The 18,174-nt window shown below is 41.4% G+C and overlaps 1 protein-coding gene and 1 non-coding gene across 7 annotated transcripts in view; both read left to right on the top strand.

Moving 5' to 3' along the window:
- Positions 1–18,174, top strand: part of CALD1 (caldesmon 1) — a 184,452-nt gene that overhangs the window by 136,292 nt on the left and 29,986 nt on the right. For 5 of the 6 annotated variants that reach the window (XM_059396375.1, XM_059396379.1, XM_059396380.1 and 2 more), the window contains 2 exons: positions 8,548–8,694; positions 12,666–13,068. In XM_059396375.1, coding sequence (XP_059252358.1) covers positions 8,548–8,694; positions 12,666–13,068 — 550 coding nt within the window. Of the gene's footprint in view, positions 1–8,547; positions 8,695–12,665; positions 13,612–14,878; positions 14,954–18,174 lie in introns of all 6 variants that reach the window. The other variant, XM_059396381.1, reaches the window with a different exon arrangement.
- LOC132017051 (U6 spliceosomal RNA) lies at positions 2,091–2,197 on the top strand. Its single transcript, XR_009404132.1, has one exon. It is a non-coding gene; the product is annotated as a U6 spliceosomal RNA (small nuclear RNA).

Below are 18,174 nucleotides of genomic sequence, written 5' to 3'. Positions count from 1 at the left end.
CTTAAAAAAAGAAAGAAAGAAAGAAAGAAACTAACCGTAGAATGTATACAGTATAATTACATAAAGTTCTAAGAAGGTAAAACTAAAAAATAAATTGTTGGGGCGCCTGGGTGGCTCAGTTGGTTAAAGCCTCTGCCTTTGGCTCAGGTCGTGATCCCAGGGTCCTGGGATCGAGCCCCACGTCGGGTTCTCTGCTCAGCGGGGAGCCTGCTTCCTTCTCTCTCTGCCTGCCTCTCTGCCTACTTGTCATCTCTCTCTGTCAAATAAATAAATAAAATCTTCTAAAAAAAAATAAAAAATAAAATAAATTGTTGAGGCATGCATACCTTGGGAGTGAAACTACCAAAAAAAAAAAAAAAAAGTAGGAGAGTAATAATTGACAATAATAATTAAACAATAATTAATAATAATAATTAAAATAACCCAGAGGAAGGCAAGGTGGAGGGGTGTGCGTCTTTCACTGTCTGATGCTGTTTTCTACTCCGCTCCATGGCACATGACATGTTTTTGCACCGTGGTCTGTGGTTATAAAACTCATGTGATTATGGAATGTCACCATTGTATGAAACATGTGGAAGGCGGAGGGTGACAGCTGGCAGCGATGACATGTATCAGAGCCCTGGAGGATGTCAGCACACAGTGTCTTACTGTTGGGATCTAAAACTTACTATTGCTATGCAAACTGTAGTAATTCTCATAAAGGTGTTAGGGAAAAGGTTCGGGGTGGAGAAAGGGAATAATTGAAATAGAACATACCTCTCTTCCTGGGTAAATTTCTTCAGAGTAATTTTCAGAGTAAGACTATATGCCTTCACCCTGGCCAGAGGCACACCATTGATACAGCAGTGAATTATATGATGACAGCTTATTTTTACCTTCTTTCCCTACCAAAAACCCCATATAATTATATAGATATATAAAATAAATAATATATAAATATATAATAAATGATAACAATATTTTAAAATATATATGTACTCTAAATCAAAGGAACTTTTCTTTCATTCTGTTCAATTTGATTACTAGCAGACCAGTTGACTATTAGCTATTAACCCATTTCTAAACTTATTCTGCCTTAAAAATTTCTTTTATTGATTTTTTTCTCCATTGTCATTTTTAATGCCTTTCTTTAAGGAATTCAAGGGGGAAACATTCAGAATTGGACTTTATGTTCATTAAATGAAACCACAACATTCTGCAGACACCACATATAAACAAAATGATATCTAAGAGCCTGGAATGTTGCTATAAACTTCTTTTAATTTTAGAACATACAGTAAATCTCTGGGGCAAATAGGACTTGTTTCAGTAGGTTGGATTTTCCCTCCTAATCACAGCATTGCCTGAGAGTTTGCTAAGAGCTTTTGAGCAATTCACAGAGCTGATGGGATATGTTTGGATATTCTGCTTACAAGTCATATTATGAAAGAAAGTCACCAGGGTTTTTGGTACATGGAAAAGAATAATGAAAGTATGTATGCATCATTTTGCCTCCTAATAGTTGAATCCATCTGTAACCCACAAGAGGTTTTAACTCTTTAAGTTGGATCCCATATTAAGACACAGGTTAAGACAATGACATAGAACCAAGAGTGAGGGAAATCAGATGAAAGCAATTGACTAAGAAGTTTTTCTTTAAAAAAAGAAGAAGAAGAAAAAGAAATCATTTTTCCTTAAGGCCTTCTCCTGAATCTGGCCACTGTGAGGAATGGAGAGCTGCAGAATGCTGTGGACAGGATCATGTTTGTGGTTGAGTGTCTCAGTTACATCCTGGAATCTCCCCACCTCAACCAACACCACCTTCTCTCAGACAACTCCTTATATGAAAGTGTGAAAGTGGGAAATAGTATGGGTTGCAGGGAGAGGAGAGCCGATCTGAGAGTTCAGCCAACCCTACCAGCCCACAGGTTGTTGTGAATTTGCAAATGGTGAACTATTGGTAGGGTCTCTGGTAGTGAATTTATTCAGTCTGTTGGAATTTTAGGTGCAGTATTCTCTTTTTAAAATACGGGAATGTGGCACAGACAAGGAAGGCAGAAAGACTCGGGACACTGATCTGCATGGGGACCTCTTTAAGTCTTTTGTAAGCAGTGCTGGCTTCAGTAGCACCGACACTGAAATTGTGGCAATCCAGGAAAGATTAGTATGGCCCCTGCCCAACGATAACCTGCAAATTCGTGAAACATTCCTTCTTTAAAAAAAAAAAAAAAGTCTTTAATAAATAGGCCTCATTTTAGTGCTTTGAGCCTTTTATTTTCTCTGTGGCTTTCTTCACTTAACCTGTGGGTCTGCATGTGTGTCTGTGTGTGGGTGTGCTCACTAGCATGAGGGATGTTGAAAAACAAAAGGCTTTGAAGGTGACAATTCAGAGTCAGTTCTGTGGCGCTCTTGTCATCTCTTGTACACCTGTGGTTCTCTAGTGGTGAAGGTACTGGAAGAGATTCCCAGATTGATATCCACGCCCGTACTTTCTGTGGTCTGATAAGTACCCGTTTCAGGCATGAGAGAAACTGTTCTTCAAATACATAGAAATGCAGTGGTTTAAAAGACAGATACCCTTTTATGTATTGTTGAATTTATAGACATTTTATAAAACATTTTATTAGTAAATAACAAAAATATAAGCAGTTATCATGATACCTTAATGTTTCTTGATATTTTGGTTTTTTAACTTTTTTAAAGATCTATTTATTTTAGAGAGAGAAAGAGAGAGAGTGTGAGTGAGAGGGGGAGAGAATCTCAAGCAGGCTTCACACTGAGCAAAGAGCCTGATGTGAGGCTCGACCTCATGACCCTGCAATCATGACCTGGGGCGAAACGAAGAGTCGGATTCTTAACCGACTGTGCCACCCAGGCCCCCTTCTTAATATTTTAAAAGGATCCACCTTCTTAAAATAGTAGAAACCACTGCTATACAAGATATAGAAAATTAAATATTTTCTCTGGTCCTGTCAGTTAGCAGGGGGCTGTCTTAATGTATGCTAATGTGACTTGGTTATTTGAAGTGACAGAGCATGGGGAATTCTCACTTCAAAACATCTAGAGTGACTACTATGAAGGGTGATGGGACAGAATCTTTAAATGAACGTACACTATGCCACTTCCCAGTTATCTACCCTATAAAAGGCGTGCACAAGAAGGAACTGTATGCAACAGAGTTGTAGCACTATTTGCAACAGAGAAAAACTAGGAGAAACCCAAATGTCTGTCGAAAGGAAAATGGTTAAATAAACTGAGGGCTTCTGTGCAGTAGATGATAAGAATAAATTATGTCTTGATGAACTGATTTAGAAAATCATCAAATATATTATTAAATTGTTTTAAGTTGCAAAATATTGTATCATGTATACCATGTATGTAAAAGAAAAAAAACAATAGCAAGATTACAAATCCAAACTTGATTATTTGGCTGTCCAGTTAATTTCTCAGAGTAGTACTGTGATTATCAACGTAAAGTAAGTAAATTTAAACTCATTATAGACTCAACCACACTTCTTTTTCATTCTCTGTAGGTCTTCAGTGCTCCTAAACACGCAGTAACATCAACTTCCTCCCCCTCCATAAAAACGGTTCTTGTTTTTCTTCATCCTATTTTTAAACCCAACTTCCCGATAAGAGATCTTGTTTGGTTAATTAAATAAATTGCCAGCATTTTTGCTTGAAAATTTTAAGGATCTACTGTAGTCTCAAATCAGAAAGCTGCAAAATGGAAAGAAAAATAAAAGACAAAATGAAAGGCAGTAGGACAATACTCTTTAGACTGTGGGGAACACAGGGTACAAACAAAATGAAACAGCCTATACTCTAGGTGAAATTAGAAGAATTTTGCCAGTGTTGTGCAAGTCTTGAGAAATATTTGTTGGGGAGGATGGGGTGAGGGAAATACTGAGGCAAGATGACTAACGCCTTGCTCCAATGTCTTACTACAGAAGCCTCGCCACTTCGCTTTTCTCCCTTCTAGCAGACCCCAGCCCGTCCAAATGTAGACACTGATTCCTCAGTGACTTTCTTATTTGCCATGTCTGCAGTACTTTTATTTATTTGAACTTTCTGTCTAAACGGCACAGCATGTAACATGATTATCTTGTTACTTGAATATACTGAGGCTATGGGGCTCTGATGGTAAAAACTTAAAACGTCTTTGGTGTGAAAGCCACAGCATTCCAAGAAAATTTTCCCATTGCATACTTCTGTTTTTTCTTATAACACCAGAACCTTTAAGCTGCTGGTTCTGGGAGTGAAAGACAAGCCAGTCCTCTCTCCTTTTTTCATACCACTGACACAATCAAATAACATCATGGAATTTTTATGAACTTTTGAGACTTTTTAACACTTATTCTCTCTCTCTCTCTCTCTCTCTCTCTCTCTCTCTCTCTCACACACACACACACACACACACACGTGCTCTTCCTTCCGAATGTTTGATGCTACCAGCAGCACTGGCCTTCCTGCAGTGAGATCAATCATATCTTTCACCAGGTGTTCTTTAAGAGACGAGTGAAGGTGGTTAGCAGAAACGAAGCATAATACTCCATAATAAACCTGCTTACACCCAGCAGGGTTGAGAAAACCATGGATTCTGGCCAATCAAAACTGATATTTAATACAGGTGCCTTACCTATCATTAGTGAGTTACCAGCTTCTTAGAAGAACAGATTGTAGTAAAATGGTTAAATGTCTAATAAACATAGTGTAACCATTCTCAGATGGTTCCGAGGAACTTTGGGTCCCACACTGCCCCAAGTCATCTGGGACCAGTAGCAGAATACCACTGGGCTGCTTTCAGCTGGCATCTGCTGAAGGTTCACAGAAGGAACAAAGGGATTGGAATACTTTTATACAAGCCAGTGGGCGTTAGGTATGATTTTTACTGGTCAGCAGCATTTCAAATATGTTTAAGTCCAGTGTGCAGAAGATTAGAAATGTTAACATTTTGTTTTTAACTGAGTTCCAAGTAGAGGTTGTGCTAACATTTGATATATTAAGGATGCTGCGTACTTGACTGTCCTTTGGACAAATTCTGCTTGGAGTGAAATTAGCACTCACTTATTTTGCTGGTGTTATATACCTTTCTGTTAAGGGCAATTTGCCAACATGTATCAGAAGCCTTTTAGGACCGCCTGGGTGGCTCAGTTGTTAAGCATCTGCCTTTGGCTCAGGTCATGGTCCCAGGGTCCTGGGATCGAGCCCCACATCGGGCTCCCTGCTCGGCGGGAAGCCTGCTTCTCCCTCTTCCACTCCGCCTGCTTGTGTTCCCTCTCTCACTGTGTCTCTCTCTGTCAAATAAATAAATAAAATCTTTTTTAAAAAGAAAGAAGCCTTTTAGATGAAGATATTCTTAAACGCTAACTTCTGAGAATTTTTCCTAGATAAATAGCTGAACATAAAAGCATATCTATAATGATGTCCTTTGCAGCCTCATTTATAAGAACATAAAGTTGGAAAAATCCTAACTGTCCATCTACAGAAAATAGGTTACAGACTAGTACATCCATATAATTGCTATGTGGTTCTATACACAGAATACTGTGTTGCTGTGGAAAATTAGATTTTACAAATGTGTTAAAAACAGTCATAAATAAAGAAACTGTTTATGAAATGATATGTATAACACCGTCCCAGTTTGTTAAAAACAAAAGTATCCATGCATGCAAAACAAATGTGTGGTAAAATACATCAGATGTTAGTTGTGTCCATATCTGAGTGGTATGATTAGGGAGTTGATTCTCACTTTCTCTTTTACACATCTGGTAGTGTCTGGTTTAAGCAAATAAGAAATGTATGTTACTTTTAGAATCAGAAAAAATTAAACAGTTGAGTTGCTGTCCATTTTGAACGAAAAGTAATAAACCTGTGGGAGTAGCATGAAGGGTGAGCTGCTGCGGGTGAGGCCTAAAAGCCAAGCAGCCGCTGAGGCTCATGGAGGAAGTCTCAGAGTTGAAGAATTTCCACACGTATCAAGTCATTTGGCAGGGACAGAATTTCACTTATAAAGTCAAGTGGTATGTGACTGAGCCAGCAACTGGGCATGTTGTGATTCAAAATACCATGAAAGTATTTTGGCTCCTTGTTTGTTTTGAGCTTTGAAAACAACTTTAATATGTTTCTTTATTGGTAGTAATAAAAGATCCTTAAAAATCTAGCTCTGATAACTGCGTAGCCTAGGCAAGGAGCTACCAATGGAGAATACCAAACAAGAAGAATTAGGAGAGACAGAAGAGTGAGTGGTCTGGTTGTCAGCCCCCCCACCTCCGAGGAGAAATCCAAGATGAAGAAGGGTTGAGTATGACCTGGCCTAGAGAGATGGCAGATCTAGTTGGGTAGGTGGGATGTGGAGGGCAATTAATATCTCAGATCTTTGAAGTATAGCGGGAAGTTGAGGGTTTCATGTGAGATTCCATTTAGGGGAAGGCAGGGGGAGTTGTTTTTATCATAGGTTATCCCAGATGGAGCTTTTAGGTCTCTTGCTTGTTTTGGAAAAGAAAGGCCCCCAAGTAGTAGCCAAGACCTCACGGCTGATCCAGAGATGTAGAAGAATGAATTAAGCCTTTCTGCTTGATTAGCTTGGGAAGCAGTCATGAAGGGCTCCTTCTCCCTGCTGTGGTTAAAGCTGTCTACTGAGAAATAACCCAAAGGAACATTAGGCCAAGAATCTGAAGAGTAAAGCCAAACCACTGGGAAGGGCTTTTGATTGCAAATTACAGTGTGATTGAATTAGAAAGGAACATTCGATTCATGTCATGCTGTCACCTCAAATTCAACATGTCTAAAATTGAACTCATCTTTCCTCACAAAGCAGCTTTTCAAGTGAACTTTGCTAATAACAACAGAATATTGCCATACCATAACATATCCAGGATTTCATTTGACTGTCACACAGTTACAGGCAAGGGACTTTAACTCAGGTTAAAGGGCTGGGCTGCCAGCTAGTAAGAGAGCAGTTCTAGAGACGAGGTTTACGGAGTCCTAACCTAGTCCTCCTTCAACGAGATCACACCGCCCTTCTCTCCAGATCTGTAGAAATAAACCGGTCAGTTTCACAGAATTGCTGTGACATTTTAGTTACTTACATTGACACTTGAGTAGTGCACACTAGCATATTTTAATAAGTATGAAGTCAGATTTTCTGAAGCAACAAAGAACAAACCAACCAAACTGTGGAACAGTTAGTCTTGTTTTTTATAGGTAAAAAATATGCATAGTGTTCGTATTCTTGAAGTCAAAAGATAGACCCAGATGAAATAAAGTGTCGGCTCTAAGCCTAAAGATGTCTCATCTGTAATCTAACATAAGCAAACCATCATCAGTTATAGTAGGTTCCTATTGTTGGGACAAATTACATGGTTCTGCTATTTTATTTTCTTTCATTTGGAAATTATTTTAGGTTTGTCATTATGTAAGAATTCTAAGCATGAAATGTTTATATATCTGGATATCTATTTGTAGATGTGTAAGTAATATCATAAGACAAGGGCTTTAACTCCCCAATGTAAAAAGCGGCCCACTGTGCATTGCGGCTCCATCTCAACCCATGGCCCCTTCGGGCCAGCTTGGCCCTGGGCCGCCAGCCTAGCCCTGCTTCCTTGGGACTCTGTATCTCAGATGTGCTCCTCCTTCACAAGTAGCCAGGGTAACCATGCAGATCGCTTTCTCTTGAGTTTGGACATCTGTAGTTCCCCAATTCCAATTCTTGATTTGGGAATAATATTAATGGAAATGTACGTAATGCAGTGATGGTGATTGTATAATTTTCCTAAATAGGTATTTGCTTCAGACAAACTACAAAAGCCTGATACCATCTATGTGTACAGAGAGAGCCCTCTGTGCTTCCCCTACCTGCCTCAGCTCTTGGGTTTCTATCTACACATACTCCTGGGGACTACCACGATGGGCCCAACCTGTGCGGGTAGAATCCTAACGCATGGGTTTTAGAGCAAAAAAGGGGGCCTTACAGGGAGCCGCACTGACTTGGAAACCCTCCTATCGGTTGTCAGTAACACCTTCCCTCTCCAGTGATCAGGAACTGAAAGGAAAAAATAAAATCCAAGCAAAGAGGGGATCCTACTCTCCATTTTAATTAGCAATTTGGGTTTACTAATGCCAAAATCCTGGCTTGGTAACTTGATTCTTTTCTATACAACATGCTGAATCTTTTAAGCGAGTGTTTTGATTATTTTTTGATTCAGTGTTTCAGATTTTTGTCTCGAAATCCTAACATGAGAATAAGTAGTTTAGTAAAGATATGTAAATTTGCTTACCCACAGTCTCTGCACAGCCTGCTTTTGTGTATTTTTTTTTTTTTAGGTTAAGCTATTATTTGATCACTGAAAATTGTCCTGTGTAGCTATTAGACTCGTGCTTTTCAGATACTCGGAAGTTTGCAAACTATGCAGATCATGTCTCTGTGGAATGGAACGATCCATTTAGAACTCTCTGGTTCAGTCAATGGTTGAGGTCAGGAAAGGACTCAGAGCTGATCTGGCAGAGATCCTGGTGAAGATGGTTGGCGGCTGGCATGCTCAAGAGGTTGTCTTTGTGACGTTACAGGATCGCCTACCAGAGGAACGATGACGACGAGGAAGAGGCCGCCCGTGAACGGCGCCGCCGCGCCCGGCAGGAGAGGCTGCGGCAGAAGCAGGAGGAAGAATCCTTGGGGCAGGTGACTGACCAGGTGGAGGTGAATGCCCAGAACAGGTACTGTCCTTCCCAGAATGGAGAACTTCTAAGTTACTTCTTAGCCTGTCTGATGAATGGAATGTGCTGGGCAAAAGCATTCCCTTCTCAGCCCAGCTCAACTCTTTTTCAGTCTAACTTATTCCGTCATTTTTGTGGTCATTGTAGGCCCCTAATCAGATAAGATAGTCAAACTGATTTAGAAATTCAGACACCACCACTTTCTTCTCTTCTCCTCTACCATCCCCTGCACACACCCCACTTGAAGTGCTTTATTTTATTTTATTTTACAGTCTAATAATCTTTTGTTTTTTTGAGATTTATTTATTTATTTATTTGACAGAGAGAGAGATCACAAGTAGGCAGAGAGGCAGGCAGAGAGAGAGAGGAAGGGAAGCAGGCTCCCTGCTGAGCAGAAAGCCCGATGTGGGACTCGATCCCAGGACCCTGAGATCATGACCTGAGCCGAAGGCAGAGGTTTAACCTACTGAGCCACCCAGGCACCCTCTAGTAATCTTTTTATTTACTAACTATGTTGGGTTACATCTTTAAGTAAGGAAAACTATTGACATTCATTCTTCAGGGTGTTGTCGTCTGTTTTAAACTGAAGATTTATTAGCTTAATTTATTAGCTTTAATTTATTAGCTTAATTATGCCTCCCAGTAGCAAATAATATTTGAATTTTTAAAGTAGATGTAAATGGCAGATGTCTTATTTTTCCTGATCTACAGTCTCAGTCAGTATTCTCTGATCACTACAATATTCAGCAAGGTGCAGAATCCTGCTTAATTATTCAAGCAAGCTTATGAGTTTACTAGCACATTTTTTCCCTATACAGGCTTTGGTAGCGATCAGGACAGTTGAAAACTCCTGATCGGTTCAACTTCTTCAAAATGGGCTTTTCTAAGCTCACACGTATGTCACCTTATGCCCCAAGGTATAAAAAAGATGAGAATATTTGGGGGTGGGGTTGGAGAAAAAAATAACTTTTGTTTGTATTTATGGGCTAAATAAATGTGAAGCTACGACAGAAGCTTCTGTGTATGGTTTTGGTTTTAGCCTATTTATTTTGTGTGTGTTGGGAGGGCATTGTTGATAGTTCCTTTAAGTCAATCCAACAAGAAAAAATCGAAGGAAAACAGTTCTGGCCTCTTTAACCTAAGTATGAGTGGGTACATAGGTGTCTAAAAGTCTTGAAGATTCTGTCAGACCTGATGAATTCAATAAAGAAACCTATTGGTTAGGTGGAGACATAGAAACCTTGTTTTTGGTAGGTAGCTCCTAATTAAAGAGAAAGTATGGCAAAGAGGTTGTGGGTATGTTCTCTAGGGTTCACTACTGTCTCTGAATTCGAATTTGGCCTTTCCCTAACTGTGTTTCTTCAGTTAAATGGAAATGAAAATTGTACCTCTCTCTTAGGAATGGTGTTAATTTAAATGAGATGATACTACATATGAAACCCATGATGCCTTGCACATAATAAGCACCTAATTTTAACTATTATTGGGAAAATGTTATCAGAGCCTTACAGAAGAGGTCTACATAGTCATTCACTATCTTTATTATTCTAGAGTTGAACAGGAAGGGAAAGAAAGTTTTGAAATGGTATTCTGAGGCCTTTTCTGAATCTGGTTATTAACAGTGGCTTAAAAGTTACTAGTAGTATTTAAAATCTTGCTTCTATGTGTTTTCTCTTCTTTTTTCACATTTATTAATAGTAATTATTTCATGCTGTTGATTGGTTCACACATTCTTTTTCAGTAAAGTATATTCTTTTTTCTTAAAGGCTTTATTTGTTTGAGAGTGAAAGAGTTCATGAGGTCAAGGGGGGCAGAGGGAGAGAGAGAAGCAGATTCCCCGCTGAGCATGGAATCGATCCTAGGACCCTGGGATCATGACTGAGAGGAAGGCAGATATTTAACCAACTGAGCCCCAGGTGCTCCTTCAATAAAGCATATTCAGATCTGAGAACATATAATTTATCTCTGACATATTAATTATCCACAAGAAGTGTCCTTCATGGGGCTGAACGACCCTAAATGGTACTCAACTCTACTGATAATTATTGTGATTATAAATAGGCAAAGAAAGATCCAGTAGAATCTGGTTTTTATTGCTTTGAGAGAAAGAGAGGACGTGCACATGTGAACAGTGGTGGGAGAAGGTTGCAGAGGGAGAATCAGAAGCAGGCTCCGCATTCAGCATGGAACCCAAAGTAGGGCTCTTTGTTACAACCCTGAGATCATGACCTGGGGCAAAATCAAGAGTCGGACACTAAACTGACTGAGCCACCAAGATGACCCTATCTGTTGGTTTCTTTACTCAAGAGTACTTTCATCTGGCTAATGCTTTGGAATTTTTGGTACCTTCTAAAAATTATTTGTATTCAGTTGATCCAGATTCCTTATGTGTAGACGTTTCCCCTTAAATTCTAAACTATTTGTATTTTTAGGGAAATTTAATACTTTTGTCTAATTCAGGGAGACAGTGTCCTACAGCAAGAGTTAAAGCCAAGGAAGCTTAATATCTAGCCTTTACTCTGCCATTTCTTATTGTTAAATGTGAGATGTGTTTTTCCAAAATTAAGTGAACTTGAACTTCAAAAGGGCCCAGTTCAATATGAACTATGAAATTTGATGGAGTTTCTAAACTTTATAAGATCTATTTTTCCAACTCTGGTCACAGTTTCTGGTATCACATGACTGGTTGTTTCATGCCAGTGGAGACCAAGGACTCTGGCTTTGAGCTATAATAGTGAGTAAGGTGATAGGTTTGGTACAGTTTGGTTTTTAGATATTTTGCTTTTCTGTTTGAATAAACATCAAATTTAACTATTCTTTGTCTACCACAGAGAAGGGCAAAAGACCCTCTATTCATGGAAATCTTGACAAAGAGTGAAGACAGTGTGTGCATTAGGGTAACGTCCGCTGGTGTAACAACAAGCCCCAAATTTTAATAATTTTGGTACAATAACACCAATGAGTCTAGTGTGGTATTTTTGAGTAGTAAACAGAACTGGTCACCTCCTTTCCTTCCTCTTATGACTCTGTCAAATCCTGGGCTTTAAAGTTTTCTGATCTACTTAATAGAGATAGAGATGGTGAAGAATGCACTTCTGCCTCGGAGTTGTCTTGGTCTAGACACATCACTTCTGCTGACACTAGACTGGGAATTACTGGACACAGGGCTCCACCTAGATGCAAGAAAGAGGGGAGGGTCAGAAATAGACTCCTTGACTGGCTGTGACTTCCCTAGGACTGCGGAAGGGGGAGCATGACTTGTGACGGATGGTTAGATGCCTGTACCACGGGGGTCACTGGCATAAATACGGCATCACCACTCTGTGTTGTACACTTGCTTCCTTTCCAAGTGCCTTATACCCCACAGATTCAGCTCAGGATTTCTAGGTGACTTGGCAACAGGTGAAAATACTGTATGATACTAGAGGAGCTCATTTCTCAGTTTCGTCCTTGTCTTAGTTTGAGTTGCCCAAGAAGCAGATTCTGGAACAAAAAAGATTTAAGCCCAAGTCATTCATTTGGGAACCGATCCCGAGACACCAGTCGCAGTGTGGGACAGTGAACCAAGGAAGGGAGAGCGACCAAATAAAGGTTTCATGGGATCCAGAGCTTACCTCCACCGGGAGACTCTGAGATCCAGGGCGGGGCAGGCACCCCAGTTATCCACCGCAAAAGGTGAGGGGAGCGGAGGTATTGATACACTGAGCCTTCTCCAGTGCCCCCATTCCGAAAGCACTTCCGGCAGGTAGAGTAGATGCCCGTGGCGGGAGAAAGACCCAGGGCAGAGGCCTGCATGCACGGTCTACTGACCACTAGGCAGGCCAGCGCCACCAGAAAAATGGGTACCGAGGGTGGGGGCGTCCCCTAGGTACACATGGGACCGTGAGACTCGCCCCGGCACCCATCAGACCACGCGGATCCCGCTGACCCATTCATCAGCAGCTGTCTTTGGTGTCGTTTCTGTTGTCCAGTGTGGCCGACGAGGAGGTCAAGACAAGCACCGCACACACGCAGCTGGAGGGCGACGACGAGGCCGCGCTCCTGGAGCGTCTGGCTCGGCGGGAGGAAAGACGCCAGAAACGCTTGCAGGAAGCCCTGGAGCGGCAGAAGGAGTTCGACCCCACAGTCACGGACGCGGGCCTGTCGCTGCCCAGCAGGAGGATGCAGAACAACACGGCCGACAGCGAGGCCGCCGAGAAGGAAGCAAAGAGTGAGCGTCGCCAGGAAAGATACGAGATGGAGGAGACGGAAATCGTCACCAAGTCCTATCAGAAGAACGACTGGAGGGACGCTGAGGAGAAAAAGCAGGAAGAAAAAGAAAAGGAGGAAGAGGAGGAAGAGAAGCCAAAGCAAGGGAGCCGGGAAGAAAATCAGGTAGAGGTGACCGTGCAAGGCGGAACAACAGAAACAGCGGTCCAGCCGTTGGAAACGGGGCAGCTCAGTGCAGAAGAGCCTAGAACAGAGGAGGAGCAGGAACAGGGTGCAGATGAGGTCGCGCACAATGGCAGCCTGGAGACAGAAGGGAGGGAGCAAGCTGAGGCAGACAGGGCCAGGATGGAAGCGGAAGAAAGAGACAGAATTAAAGCTGAGCAAGAGCAGAGGGTCGCAGAGGAGCAAGCCAGACTGGAAGCAGAAGAGAGAGCAGCTGCGCAGGAGAGAGAAAGGAGGGAGGCGGCCGAGAGGGAGAGGGCTGAGCGGGAGAGAAGAGCAGCGGAGGAGAGGCAGCGGGCAAAGGCAGAGGAAGAGCAGAAAGCTAAGATAGAAGAGCAGAAGCTCCGGCAGCTAGAAGAGAACAGAAGCGAAATGCAAGAGAAAAAGCACACAGGGGAAAAGGTAGAGGAGAAAATGGAAGGGAAATGGGTAAATGAAAAGAAAGCGCAAGAAGATAAACTTCAGACAGCTGTGCAAAAGAAACAGGTACAGTAAGCATTTTGCACCAAACGTGTGATGCCTGTGACTTGGGAGAAATGTAATGCACATCGGACTTGGGGCCGAGGCACGTTCCTGCAACCCCACGTGCTTGCTCAGTCGGCAAGCTGTTCATTTTTTCCGGCCATAGCAATATGCAAGCATGAAGCAGTCAGTCGATGGCTAAAGAGTCAATCAACCCAATTTACTAGGACAGCCAGAGAGAGATTAATTGCTCTTGCTTGCTTGTTATGAATACCAGAAAAATGAATTAACCCAGAGATGATAAGTGTGGCAGTGCTGTGTTGACTTACAATTCTGCACATGAATCTCAATTCTTTCCTTTTAACAATTTATCTCTAGCCATAGGTCTACATGAGGCAAGAGGACCGTAACTCCTCCCCTTATCCATATGTTTGGCATTTCATTAAAAATTATAAAAGGTGGGGTGGGAAAATGACATAAAGAATCATGGTCAGAAATTGCATCTTAAGAAGGCAAAAATAACCCCCTTGAAATCACCTGGTAACGAAGGAGGGAAAAAAGCCAATTTGGACCTTTCATTAAGTATGTCAAAACCACAATTTGCCATCATGTAGACCTGAGCTTAATGCAGACTTGCAGAAAGCCATTCATCTGGGGTGGCATCAGTTTATAACTGACTGGTAATTAAGAGCATGCATTTTGCTGCTTTTATCGTTGGGATGACATAAATAAATTCATGTAGCCTAAGAAGGGTGGAAATGGAGGGAGGAGGTGTTTGCAAGCTGTGAAAGACCTTTTTTTCTGTCTGCAAGCCTGCATTGAAAGCATTCTAGCTAACCACGGCCTGTATCCCTACTCCCATAAAAGAAGGAGAGAAAGAAAGATGCTTGCATATTCTCATTTGCAGAGAGAACCCTTATCACTGAGTCTGCATTGTGCTGAGGTTGTCTTTCACTCTTGCTTGTTACATGGGGCTCATGAGCACAGCTACATTTGGGACCATCAGAAACAAAATGCACCAAACCACACACATGGTTTGCAAACATGCACAAAGGACCACCACGTCACGCCAGGTTTCAGGGAGCACAATGGCAGGCACGTGAGAAACAGTTTTGGTGGAAAGAAACGATCCCACGTTGCTGTTCAAAATCACTGGCACCCAGGCCTATGTGAGCACTGAGTCAGCAAAGTCCTGAGCCACGTGCAGAGTGACCTGAGCACCCCCTCACTCTTGTAAGCTAGAAAGGGCTTCTTTTAAACAAGTGACCTTGCCACTCTTGAAAATAAAAAGGAAGAAGAAAAGGGGGCCAAAGCACAAGTTAAAAGAGAAAAATCCCAAGAAGACAAGCCTACCTTCAAAAAAGAGGTAAATATTACTGAGAAGTAACCTAAACATAAAGCAACAGAGAGAGTATTCCATGACTTTTCAGATCTGCTGATCTCAAAATTGTAACCTCTAATCCAGTGTTTTTCAAGCCATGACTTGACCTTCATGATTCACTGAATGGTGAAATCAACTTAAAGCATCTCAAAAGTAGTTAAATATGTCAATGGCATTTTAAGACACGAAACCAAAAAATAGAAGATACCAGATATTGTAAGCAGTACTACATCATGACAGAAATTGTCCTTCTGGCTGTGGGTCACAGAAATCTTGAAAAACACTGATCAGATCCATTTTTCCCGCTTTCTGCTCTTCTAAGTGCTCTTTTTTTCTCCTTGAACCATCCTACTTGAATTTCCCTTGTGGGGTATTTTCAACTGGCTTTGATTAATGATAACAACTTTCCAAAGGAAAAACACTACCCGCCCCCATCTCAGTAGAAAATTCGATGAACTGAAGATGGTATTTGATTTTCAAAAGAAAAGTTTGGCAGAATGTACTGCATTGCATTTCTGAGGCACACACAGGAGCTGGTGCCAGGGTGTTTGTAGGTAAGTGAGCGAGTCAGTGGGGGCAGGGCCGCTGTCTAGAGAATGTCATCACGCCCCACGTGATCAAAATGCCACATCAGAAAGCCTGGCCTCGTGTCAGTCCCAAGTAATCCTAAAATCTGTAACAATATCTCATAAGTTCAAAGTGCTTAAATGTGGTAAAACTAAATTATCGAAGGTAGGGAGATTTGGGTTACTTTGCACATGGGACTGAATCAGAGCTGTTGAATTATTAGCTCAGATCGACTTCTGCTGCACTTGTCTGCCCATTGTGGCATATATTAAGAAACAGAAAAATCCGTAGTTAGAAAATTAGGTAAACCAGATTCAGCAGGGGGATGGTTATTTTCTTAAATGCTTTTTCATAAGATTCACAGAAAAAAAAGTTAAGAACCTCTAGATCATGTTCTGTTTGTTTTGGTTAAGATGTACGTACCTTCCTGTTTCTAATGGAACTCGAGGGGGTTTGGGAGTCGGTACTGAATGCAGACACCACCCATTTAAAGGAAGGTGGAAGCGTAAAGGCTGAGAACTAGAAAGCTGGATTTGGTTCAAACGAGGCGGCTAAGGAAATGGTTGAATATTGTTGGGAAGCACTGTTCTCATTTCATAGCGGAAAAACACCTAAAGATTCATCTGCAAAAAAAATGAAAGTTACTGGGAGCTAAACTCAACCAAAAATGTCCCACTTAGGCTCTTGGATAAAGCTGGTGTTTCATGGTGGACAGCTTTACAGAAGGAAGAGGGCATGAGGTCCTAACTCAGTGGGGGAGGGGAAGCTGCAAGAGCACTGTTTGGATTCCGTATTTAAAATGTAATTGACTTCCCTAAGATGTGACTTGTTTTTAATGACACAAACATTCTATGTCTATGTATTGTGCCCCTGAGCAAGAAAGGGCGCTCATCCTTCTGCCTCTTTTCAGAGAGGGCCCCAGTCCCAACAGTGTTAGTGGTATAACCATCTCAGACCTGCCCCTTTCCCAGTTTGCTCTACACCCCATTCTAGAATCCCAAAACTTTTGGCCCCTTTTTTACACAAGGCCAGATTAGCCACTAAGTCGAGGCTCAAAAAAACTAAAGGAAGGAAGGAAGGAAGGAAGGAAAAAAATCTGGCATCTCTGCTTTAACATTGCATATGTCAATTACTAGTTGGATGACTAGATTCCCCCCCCTCCAGCTAGTTGTGTGGTTACTTTATGTAAACAGCTTTGAATCATATTTTACATTTCAACACCTTCCTCCTTTTTTTACCTCCTTTTTTGTTAAAAAACAACCAAAAAAATATTTCCTTTCAAGGAACTGAGCAGGATCAGTCAACTGCAAGTAAACACAAACATCACATGAGACTTCTTAGAGAAAACATTTCCAGAAGTCACTCTAATACCTCGGAAAAAACTGTCTTTCTCCCCCTGCAGTCCTGCAGTTTTAACTGTTCGTGGCGATGGAACACAGAACATCACCAACCTTGAAACTTAGCTTTCTTTTTCTCCTCCCCAGTTAAATAATGCCTCTTTTTCATTCTTCACCCCCTAATTGTTTTTTTGTTTGGTTGGTTTTTTCTTCCTGGCCTCTAACAGAAAACTTGTGTCCAGCAGAGTTGTTCATGTAATACTGAAACTGATATTCATATCATGTACCAAAGTTTCCCAAACATGGGCATGCTTATAAATTACCTGGAATCTTACAAAATGCAAAATCTGCCTCAGTGGGTCTGGGGTGGAGTCCGAGCTTACCACTGAGGTCCGTGTTGTTCACAGACCAAACTTGCAGTAGCAAAGACATCCATGTGGCAGACATTGGACCCAGAAAAGAACTGAGGCTTCTGAATCTAACAGAAATGTGTCAGACCTAATGTGAAATGTAACTTGCATCGGTTCTTGTCACTCTCCTGAAACCAAATAATGCAAAACATCATTCTGCAGAGACTGACAGCTCAGTCTTTTTGACTTGCGCACTTGACCTTTTGAGGGTCTCTCTGGCACCATGACATGTCACTTGAATTCCCATACACCCATGTGTTGTTAGCCCATTGGATATCCCAAATATCCAGAGTTTTATCCAACTGTCTCATTTGACCAGAGCCTCTCATATGCTAATATTATCTGAATGTGAAGCACGTTAGCTTTTCAGGATAATTATGAACCCCTCGACACAGATTTTCTTCATGCTAGCAGATCAAATAGCATTTGATCTGCTAGCATGAACAACACGGACCTCATTGGTAAGCTCGGACTCCACCCCAGACCCACTGAGGCATTCCCTCAGAATTTCATGAGTTTAGGTTGAATCTATCGAATCTATTCCACTATTCTCCTTAAGATTTAAAGGCATGAATGAATGAATGAATGAATTATTTATTTATTCAATTTATTTATTTCCCAGAAAGAGAAAACCATTTGCAAACTCAAATCATCATTTCATTGGGAATTTTTTTAATAGATTTTTTTTTTCTAATTCTTTTGACAGACAGAGATCACAAGTAGGCAGAGAGGCAGCAGAGAGAGAGGAAGAAGCAAGCTCCCCGCTGAGCAGAGAGCCTGATGTGGGACTTGATCCTTGGACCCTGAAACCAGGACCTAAGCCCAAGGCAGAGAGGCTTTAACTCACGAGCCACCCAGGCGCCCCATCATTGGGAATTTTTCTGAGAAAGCC

The sequence above is a fragment of the Mustela nigripes genome, chromosome 4 (genome assembly GCF_022355385.1).
Source record: "Mustela nigripes isolate SB6536 chromosome 4, MUSNIG.SB6536, whole genome shotgun sequence".
NCBI lineage: Eukaryota > Metazoa > Chordata > Mammalia > Carnivora > Mustelidae > Mustela > Mustela nigripes.
The sequence above is the reverse complement of the archived record's forward strand: the minus strand, read 5'-3'. Positions and strand labels throughout refer to the sequence as shown.